At 48.5% G+C, this 10,428-nt stretch overlaps 1 protein-coding gene across 1 annotated transcript in view; it reads left to right on the plus strand.

The window, feature by feature from the left end:
* LOC129728970 (uncharacterized) overlaps positions 1–7,423 on the plus strand; it is a 30,551-nt gene extending 23,128 nt beyond the window's left edge. The window contains exons 5-7 of the mRNA XM_055687444.1: positions 6,908–6,976; positions 7,030–7,116; positions 7,173–7,423. Coding sequence (XP_055543419.1) covers positions 6,908–6,976; positions 7,030–7,116; positions 7,173–7,241 — 225 coding nt within the window. The 3' untranslated portion in view covers positions 7,242–7,423. The remainder of the gene's footprint in view (positions 1–6,907; positions 6,977–7,029; positions 7,117–7,172) is intronic.
* The last annotated feature ends 3,005 nt before the right edge of the window (positions 7,424–10,428 follow it).

Below are 10,428 nucleotides of genomic sequence, written 5' to 3' on the forward strand. Positions count from 1 at the left end.
GATAAGGTCGTATGTCTAAACGTCAACAAGCGAGTGAGAGTTATATTCCTTGTACTTCACAAGCACAAATCATCTCTCACTCGTTTTGTTTACGTTTAGACATACGACCTTATCACAAAGTAGTCGAGAATTCGCCATGACTCATGTCTCCTAACTGTATCATACGCTGCCCTAAAGTCAATGAACAGATGGTGCGTCTGCAGGTTGAATTCTCCAAATTTGTCGAGGATCTGTCGCAGGGTGAACATTTGGTCCGTAGTGGAGCGTCCCCCTCGAAAACCACATTGGTAATCGCCAGCAAAGACCTCCGACAAAGGCCTTTCTTTCTGACCCCCCAGCCAGTCCGAGGGCAATTCTTCATCGCACCACACTCTTAGCATGCTCCGGTTGGTAAATGGGTCGGCATGTGTCACTTGATACCCCATGCAAGGGACCGTCTACCGAGATGTCGGTGTCCACACCAGACATCTCGGTAGACGGTCCCTTGCTAGTCAAGGCCGTCGAAAGGTGTATGGACACGCGGCCAAGAGTGGCGGCGCTGTCTGAACAACTCGATGCCATAATCGAGTTCTTGGCGAACAGGCGAAACATCGCTGGCGACCTGAAGCAGAGCCTCCTCCTGCTTCGGAGCACCATTGATGAAGCCAGAAAGGAGCACGAAGAACTCGTAGCTCGGGTGAAGGCGGCCGAGAAAGCGGCCAGGACCGGGAGGGCGACTGCATCTAAAGAGGTGCAGACAGACGCCCCCTCGTTCGCGTCGGTCTGCTCCACGGGGCAGGTCGCTAAGCGAACGAGGCAGTCTCCGGGGGAAACGGCCCCCGGGAACACCAAGAAACGATTGGTCGTGCTACTCCCACGGGAACACACGCCAACCGGTTCAAGGTCCACCGCGGAAAAGGCACAGGTGGAGGCTACGGGCAACCCTTGGACTACCGTAGAGGGTAGGAAGCGTCGGGAAGGTGCGACGCGACATGATGGCGGAGCGGCCAGAGGACCAAAAAAGGTCAAAAAGGCGCGGAGTAGGGGTGATGCCCTCATACTCAAGACGGATGGGTCGAAGTACTCAGAAGTCTTGAAGAAGATGAGGGGGGAAACCCAGCTCAAGGATCTGGGGGCGGATGTGCGGAGTATCCGCCGATCTCGCACTGGCGAGATGATACTTGAGCTCCGGAAGGACGCCAAGAACAAGGGGGCTACCTACAAAACGGTAGCTGAAAAGGTGCTAGGGAAGGAGGTGCAAGTGCGGGCACTCACCTCAGAAGTGACTCTCCAGCTTAAAAACCTGGACGAAATCACTGAGGGGTGCGACATTGCACAAGCCCTAAAAGCGAAGTGCGGGGTGGAGGTGGCTAAGGAGTCAATCCGCCTCCGCAAAGGTCCGGCGGGGACCCAGATAGCTACCTTCCGACTACCGTCGGCGGACGCTAACCTGGCCCTGAAAGAGGGCAAGTTGAAGGTCGGCTGGTCTGTATGTCCTCTGGGCATACTACAGCAACCAGACATTTGCTTCCGGTGCTTTGAGGGCGGACATAAGTCCTGGACCTGCAAGGGGCCCGATAGGAGCCAGCTGTGCAGGCGATGTGGAGGTGCAGGCCATAAAGCAAAGGACTGTGGGGAGTCTCCCAAGTGCATGGTATGTTCCGGGAAACGGGACGCCAAACACTTTATGGGAGGCCCCAGGTGCCCAGCCGGTAAGCCGGCTGCGAAACCACGGGCGTAAGGGTGACGCAACTGAACCTGAACCATTGCTTCGCGGCTCAGCAGCTGCTACACCAAGCAGCCACTGAGTCGTTGTCGGACATCGCCGTCATATCGGATCCCTACCGCATCCCTCCCGGAAACGGTAACTGGGTTGCGGATAAGTCCAGTTTGGCGGCCATATGTACGACGAGCAAGTTCCCGGTTCAGGAGGTTGTCTCAACCTCAGAAGAAGGGTACGTAGTTGCTAAGGTAAACGGAGTGTTCTACTGCAGTTGCTATGCTCCGCCACGTTGGTCTACCGAAATATTCACCCAGATGGTCGACCTCCTATCCATGGAGCTAACGGGCCTAATGCCGTTGGTGGTGGCGGGCGACTTCAACGCTTGGGCTGTTGAGTGGGGAAGTCGCTTCACGAACCAGAGGGGCCAGATCCTGTTGGGGGCTTTTGCAAAGCTCAACCTAGATCTGGCCAACGTTGGGAACAAAAGTACATTTAGCAGAAATGGTGCGGAGTCGATCATCGACGTGACGTTCTCCAGCCCAGGACTGATCAAGAACTGGAGGGTAGACGATGGCTACACTAATAGCGACCCCCAGGCGGTCTGTTATAGTGTAGACAACAACGAGAGGCGGCAAGCGACGGGTAGAGCCAACACTCCGACCGTTCGCGGGTGGAAGACATCGCACTTTGATGCCGAGGTATTCGAAGAGGCAATGAGAAGGGAGCGCGAGGAGGGCAGTTGGATCCGCCCGACTGCTGACCAACTAGTTGCTATGCTATCGCGGGCGTGCGACGCCACCATGCCTAGGACTCGCCAACCTAGGAATGGAAAGCCACCGGTTTACTGGTGGACGGACGCGATAGCCGACCTTCGCAGTGCGTGCCTCCGTGCAAGACGGAGGATGCAGCGTGCGCGAAACGAAGAAGAGAGGACAGAGCGCCGCGCAGCATTCAGTTCGGCAAGATCGATGCTAAAGAGTGCGATAAAGGCCAGCAAGAGGGCCTGCTTCGATAGGCTATGTGCGAGTGCCAATACAAATCCGTGGGGTGACGCCTACAGGATCGTAATGGCCAAGACTAAAGGCGCGCTGGCGCCTGCAGAGCGATCACCAGCGATGCTGGAGCGTATCATCGAGGGACTCTTTCCACGCCACGAGCCAAGTCCTTGGCCTCCGGCAGTCGAGTCTCACGTCCGACGTTCCAGTATCTCAGACATAGACCAGAGATGGTCGGCCAACCTGCCGAGCATCCAATCCGTGAGCGACGACAGCCGTGTCGAGGCAGGGGAGGAGGCAAGGGTTACGAATGAGGAACTCATCGTGATCGCCAAATCCCTAAAGGTGAGCAAGGCACCGGGACCGGATGGTATCCCTAACCTGGCGATCAGGCTGGCGATAAAAACGGCCCCCGGGCTGTTCAGGGCAGTCATGCAGAGGTGCCTGGATGACTGTCTCTTTCCGGACAGGTGGAAGCGGCAGAGACTGGTCTTATTGCCGAAGGCTGGGAAACCGCCAGGGGACCCATCGGCATATAGGCCTATCTGCCTGCTGGACACCGCGGGCAAGGTGCTTGAGTGGATCATCCTCAACAGACTGGTGAGGTACACGGAGGGTGTACACGGTCTGGCAAGTAACCAGTTCGGCTTCCGGAAGGGCAGGTCCACGCTGGACGCAATCTCTTCCGTCATCAAGACGGCGGAGGTAGCAATCCAGCGCAAGAGAAGGGGAATACGCTACTGCGCAATCGTCACGCTCGACGTGAAGAATGCGTTCAATAGTGCCAGTTGGGACTCCATAGCGCTCGCGCTCAGGAGCATCCATGTACCGGTGTCGCTGTACAAGATTCTGGAAAATTATTTCCAGAATCGAGTACTTGTTTACGACACGGAGGAGGGTCAGAAGTGCGTCCCAATTACCGCAGGAGTTCCGCAAGGTTCTATCCTGGGCCCGGTGTTGTGGAATGTCATGTATGACGGAGTGTTGAAACTCAAGTTCCCTGTAGGGGTTGTGATCGTCGGCTTTGCAGACGACATAACGCTGGAGGTTTACGGCGAGTCTATCGAGGAGGTCGAGTTGACGGCCGCGCACTGTATACGCAAGGTCGAGGACTGGATGCGCTCCAGGAAACTGGAGCTCGCGCATCATAAGACGGAGGTCACGGTTGTGAACAACCGTAAATCGGAGCAACAGGCGGTGGTCAGAGTCGGAGACTGCACCATCACCTCGAAGCGATCCCTGAAGCTCTTGAGGGTTATGGTGGACGACAAGCTCACGTTCGGGAGTCACGTCGACTATGCCTGTAAGAGGGCCTCATCGGCTATTGCAGCACTATCTCGTATGATGTCCAATAGCTCAGCGGTTTATGGCAGCAAGCGAAGACTTCTTGCCAGCGTGGTTTCGTCCATACTTAGGTATGGTGGGCCAGTGTGGTCCAGAGCGCTAGGTACTAACAGTTACCGTGGTAAACTGGAAAGTACCTACAGGCTCATGTGCCTGAGAGTTGCGAGTGCGTATCGTACGGTGTCATACGATGCAATCTGTGTCTTGTCCGGCATGATGCCTATCAGCATCGCCATCAAGGAGGACAGAGAGTGTTTCGACCAACGTGACACAAGGGGCATACGAGGTACCAGAAGGTCATTCTCGATGCTCCGCTGGCAGCGGGAATGGTCCAACTCCACAAAGGGCAGATGGACGCACCGACTCATACCGGAGATATCCGGCTGGGTCGGGAGACGACATGGTGAAGTGAACTTTCACCTGACACAAATCCTGTCAGGCCATGGTTGTTTCAGGCAATATCTGCACAGGTTCGGACACGCGGTGTCCCCCATGTGTCCCGAGTGCGTGGAGGAGGAGGAGACTGCTGAGCATGTCTTCTTCGTATGCCCCCGTTTCGCAAGAGCGAGGAGCAACATGATGGCTGTGAGCGGGCCTGGCACTACTCCGGACAATCTAGTCCGGAGGATGTGTGACGACCCGGACATCTGGAACGCGGTCTGTGCGGCCGCCTCTCAGATTGTTCTGGAGCTGCAACGTGTGTGGCGGGTCAACCACCAACACGCCAGTGGTAGCTAATTACCAGTCTCCAGGTAGTTAGCTAGGAGGTTATAAGAGTAAAGAGGGTGCATCACGCACAAAAGCCACTCTCCGACGTAATACTTAACCGTCGTTCCGGGAAGACCAGGGCTGGAGACTGGAGGGGTTTTAGTGGGTCGGGACAGGGATCAGTAGGTGTCTGGGCGAGTGTAACTACCCCAGCATCTCTCCCCTAGTCTCATCCCCACACCCTGAGTTCTCTTCTCAGGTGTCTGTTTGCAGATTTCCCCGCCACCTTTAAAAAAAAAAAAAAAAAAAAAAACCCATTGTGGTCATTCACCTCTGTCCAGCAACTCCTCGGCCAGGTTGGGCCGACCGGAGTTCGAGTAAACTTAGTGGTGATCGGGTAACCAACCCCCGGCGAAAACTATGGTCGCATGTTGACTGGGAATGGGGATCGTACGCGGTTGAATTTCCATGTTAGGGCGGCGTACAACAGCGTCTGACTCGGAGCGGGTGGCTGAATTTCGAAACGCGATGCCTCACCAGCTATATCTGAGACGACAGCCCTGTCGCGAGACTAGGTAACGCAGCTCTAGTAAGGCAGCACCCCGACGATAAAACACTACGAAAAAATCCAGAGCTGTAGTCCTCTCCGGCCACGAAACCTCGACCATGCTTGTGGAGGACCAACGCGTCCTTGGGGCTTTCGAACGTAAGGTGCTGCGTACCACCTGTGGTAGAGTGCAGATGAAAGATGCATCATGACGGAGGCGGATGAACCACGAATTGGACGAACTAATCATCGTTTAAATGGTGAAAATCTAGAGACTGTGGTGGGGCGGGCATTTCGTAAAGTGTCGGATGATAGCCCTGTGAAAATGGTTCTCGAAAATGACCTGACTGGAACGAGACGCACAGCGAGCAAGGTAGCTCTATCAAGCGAGCGAGCGCCCTGCGAGGCCTCTGCAGTCAACATGGCTGGCGGGCTGCAGCCATGAACTGAGTTGGATGAAGACGAATTCTTCGATCAGCAAGGGACACTTCGTGTTGGAGCTGATTGGTAAGGTAAGTATGGCGCAGGTGATGTGCTACGTACATGTTTCGGAAATAATAACGAATCCCTTCGAATCGCGCAGAGGGCTAACACATGGTGTTGGACTTCCTGTTTGCTGTTCCACATCGCACTTGATGGCGTTTGACAAACCCCTCCGTCCCCCTCTTCATGATCACGAGGTTTAGGAACGACCCCTAACTAAACATCCAGGAATGATTATTCTGAGCTGCATATACTTACCACTGCAAAGAATCGCTACAGATTTTGATGGATTCATGAATTTGTTATGCATGGTTTCAAAACTGATCTGCTTAGAACTAGTGTTAGTTCTGTGCAGAAACAGAGTGCAGAACTGCAGGTAAATTTATCACAACACCAGTCGTGTTTAGTACAGTTTATTCGGCCACCATATCACACGATCACACATGAAACAACAGTGTAATTCATCCGAAGATTAACATCTTCCGATAATGACAAGATGCAGCGTAGATGCTGAAACCAACTATACGTCGTTCATTTCTAGCTCAGAGAATTTTATCGAAACCTACAGCCAACGTTTACATTCAAAGCCGTGGATGGATTACGGAGTATAATCACTAAAGCATCGCACAAAAAGATCCGATGAATTCGTCTGAAGCAAATGTATGGAAAAGTGACACATATAAAACAAGGCAAAATGGAACAATACTGCGCCACTAAGTTCGAATGAAACAAAGAATATGTATCAAGGACTTGGGTAATTTTTTCAAACATCCTTGCTGTCTTACTATCTCTAAACTTAGGTGATACCGAAGTTACCAATTCTGATGAAATCCTTCGCAGGTTAGTCCAATTACTAGAATTGAACATGCCCAAAACGATCAACATCTAGATCTTCTATGAAGACAACGTCATAAAAAGAGTGGAAATCTATAAATAAAACAAAAAGCAGTTAAAAACCCTTATTAGTTATGAGTTAATGGCAGGATAAAAAAAACTCTTAATTTGGATCAACAGAACTTGAGAATATATCCAAACGCCAAAACTGTTAACAAATCGTTAATATTTGAAACTTTTTTAAAATACATTATGCATATGAAAAAAAAACACCAAACAATTATTTCGTTACAGTCAAAACAAATGGGAAAACTTCTCCATAAGGCAATCGCACTGATAAATGATGAAGAGATACGTGATCAGGTAAATATCCGTAACCTTGGCGTACGTCTCAATAAACCTTATCCCTCTTTCAGTTACTCCATTTTTCCAACCAGATTAGCCAAAGATCGTCGATTATTTCTTGCAAATGGTTCGATTTTGATAATGCTCTGATTTTTTCGGTATATGCTCTATTGTATCCGCACTTTCAATTGATCTTTCAGATAATTATTTTCAGACAATGGGTGCTATAACTACGTATCTTGTAATATTGATCCAGTTTGATGTTACATCTCAACAGGCTTAACCATCCTTTGCTATGATAGTACTATAACAACAGATGAAGCAATAAAAAAGGTTTTATCGAATCTGTAATACGAGCAGAAAACTGAGAAAATGTACTTGTAACAAAATGCATCACGCTTTAATAATATCAAAAGTTAACACTAATCTGCACACTGCAAAAACAAAAAAAATATAGGTACTATATGGATGAAAATGACACTTTATTTGAGAAGTGAAATAGTGATCACAAAAAAGCTACACAAACATTTCAGATCAAATAATCGTAACAAAGAAATCTAGATTAAAAAGACTATATCATCGTGCATCATAATCTGATTGTCTTCGGTCATTCTTGTGATAGCAGCCCGTACTTCCCCCTTGCTGAAAGCCTCCGTTCCACTGTTTTCTTCGATACTTTTTGTCAGCCGAACCAGTGCAATCGATTGTTCGCGTGCCTGACGGAATGCCTGATGTACTCCTTGCTTGAATATTTTGAACCGATCGTCAGAAATCGCCTCTACTATGGATTCCGTTTCCATCATTATCGGGTTTGAAGTGTTTCCGCTCGGACCGTCAACATTAACTGTGATGGAAGATGGCAGTTTCGTCATAATATCCGGAACAGTCAAATTTAGCTTTTTCTTATCCGAATCTGCACGACCTTCAACAAGACTACGTTTTGCACGATGACTAGCGTGGGAGTTCCGACGTTCTTCATCAACGTCCGGTCGACATTCCTCGTGAAGCTTCGTCGACACAACACAATTTTTGATGTGGTTCTGATCCGACATTGATTTAATAACCGGTTCAGTCGACCTCCTTTCAAGAATATGGAAAACTTCTCTCGCCAAAGCCTGTTCCGTATTCGATGATTGTCGCAGCACTACTGCAGATGGTGACTTTTCATGCAATTTCCTAGCTTTATCTTTGCAAGGATTAATTCAAATTCATTTGTCGTGGGCAACGACATGCGCTACACTTTGCCAATATTTACTTTGTTCAGTTCGACGATGTTAGACGGTATTCATGATTAGGAAGCAGTAAAGCCAATGATGGAAATCTGGCAAAAATTTTCCAAATATGTTTGTATAACTCTCTTTCCAAGTGAATTTTATAGAACAAAAGGTGGGGCAAAATTTTTCTAATCGAAAATGAACAAAAAAATCCGTGTTTTTTGGTTAGGTATAGCCAATTGTAAAGCTTGCACGAAAAGATGTATCAGACCGGGCATTATGATCCAATTCGGTTTTTTAAAAAGATATGTAGAATGCTATCTGGTCTTGGAGACTTGATAGCTTCGAAGGAACCAGTTGATTGAAGCTCCCGTGGGTATTCATGGGGGTATTTATATTTGAAAGAGCTAAAACGAGTTGTTGGGCGCTGTACGCCTTATCCTAGTACTCCGCTGCTCCGACGTCGGTTGGTCGTTTGTACATGTGGACTCAGGAAAATACGTGGTCATAAGAATGCAGTGATTCCCTAGGTATGGCAGTAAGACTGCTGTCCTATTTGTTTTAACTGCCCTTAACCGTTGGTGTCCTGGTCATCTATGGATAACGCTTTCTGAAGTCGTGAGGCTTCGGACCCTGTTCGAATATCCTCGCAAAACTTGATCCTACAAATTCTTTAAGCCTTGCGTAGCTCAACGATGTACTTAGTGGTGCCCTGTATTTTTCTGAATTGGATGTGATTTTTAGCGTGTTGTTAATTCCCAAGCGTACTTAGCGACACAAAAACCTCTTCTTTAGAGGACAGTTGGCCGTGTAGGCATTAGTGATCCTACATTCAAAATCACGTGCAGCAATGTTCAGTTCGACGGGTGTACGAATGTCGATTTAGCAAAGTGACCGGGAGTTGACTAAGTGTTATTTAAATAAGGACCAGCAAGTCTTTTTCGGGCTCCTTAAATTGTCTCTTTTCAAAAGATTAGGTTCGATTTCAAAACTAATGTGTCGGTGATCAGACAAGCCTAATTTGTCCGAGACATGTTATTTTCGACTTTCTCGGCAATGTGTGCGCTGGAAAGAGTGAGGTCGAGGACCTCGTCTCATATAGCGTTTGTAAAAATGGGAACATCCAGGTCACGGGTGCAGCGTGGGTAAACATTAGTTGTTTTTTTTGGTAAATCTACTGCCAAAGGCGCTGGAGGCCCCTAAGCGTGATGAAAATTCACCTAGATGCAGCGAAAGCTGCTCATTGAGTGTTGTATCCGCCTGTGGTTGGATCGGAGGATCCAGACCTATCAGACAGTTACCATCGGTAGAACTGCTGGCTTGGGTTGCTATTACTCCGTCAACAGCTCGCCTTGGCTGCTGTAAGCGATAGGCAACAGACGAGCACCGGAAGGGGGTTCCGAAATCTAGGTTTGAAGGCCGAAGATGGTTGAGGCACGGGTTTGCGAAGTGTTTGAGACATTAACCCATTGCTAGTCGTGTGCTGAACCTTATCTTCCATTGCAGGGTTGTACTGAGTGGATAACGGAGTTGGACGTTCCGACAGTACTTTCCTGTTCTTTGCAAGATTGCGTTAAGTAGATAGTTATGACTGCACTGATCGTTCTATATGTATTTTCCTTCTCGTCACAACAGAAGTTTCCTTGCTTATGTTGATCGTCGGTCTGCTCACCCGACGCAGTTGAGCTTTACCAAACATAAAGTTTGGTAAGAACCCGATCAGAAGGGCAAAACAAAATTGTAACAGAAGCTGTTATTGTGTTATGAAAAAACCTTTCAGGTTGTGTTCCCGTTAGGTGTTAAAATAACAGAAATTGTAACAAAAATGATTCAACTAGTATCAAACCCATATCAAGCTTTGTTACTAACGTATCAGCCTTCTAACAAAATAAGATAGCAAATAGAACAGTATAATAACAACCATTGTTAGAAATAACAGGTTTTGATAGAGATGAATAATCTGTTAGACTTGTTTCAGAACAAGTTCATTTAAGAATTTGTTATCATAACTCATTCAGATTCAATTTCGTTATCAAAAGCATATGGGAAAATACAAACTCGTATCAAAATTTGTTATCTGTATCTCGTGTTGATAAAATTTTGTAGTTTTTTAGTTATGCTCTTCTGATCGGGAAGCGCTGATTCGGTCGGTGGATTGTTCGTCGATCTCCAGAAATAGTTCGACAGTTTCCCCTGCTACCTTGCAAATTCTTACGCCCTCCGCCAGTGCAGGTATACCGTCGTTCTGATTCTGGA

The sequence above is a fragment of the Wyeomyia smithii genome, chromosome 3, assembly GCF_029784165.1.
Source record: "Wyeomyia smithii strain HCP4-BCI-WySm-NY-G18 chromosome 3, ASM2978416v1, whole genome shotgun sequence".
NCBI lineage: Eukaryota > Metazoa > Arthropoda > Insecta > Diptera > Culicidae > Wyeomyia > Wyeomyia smithii.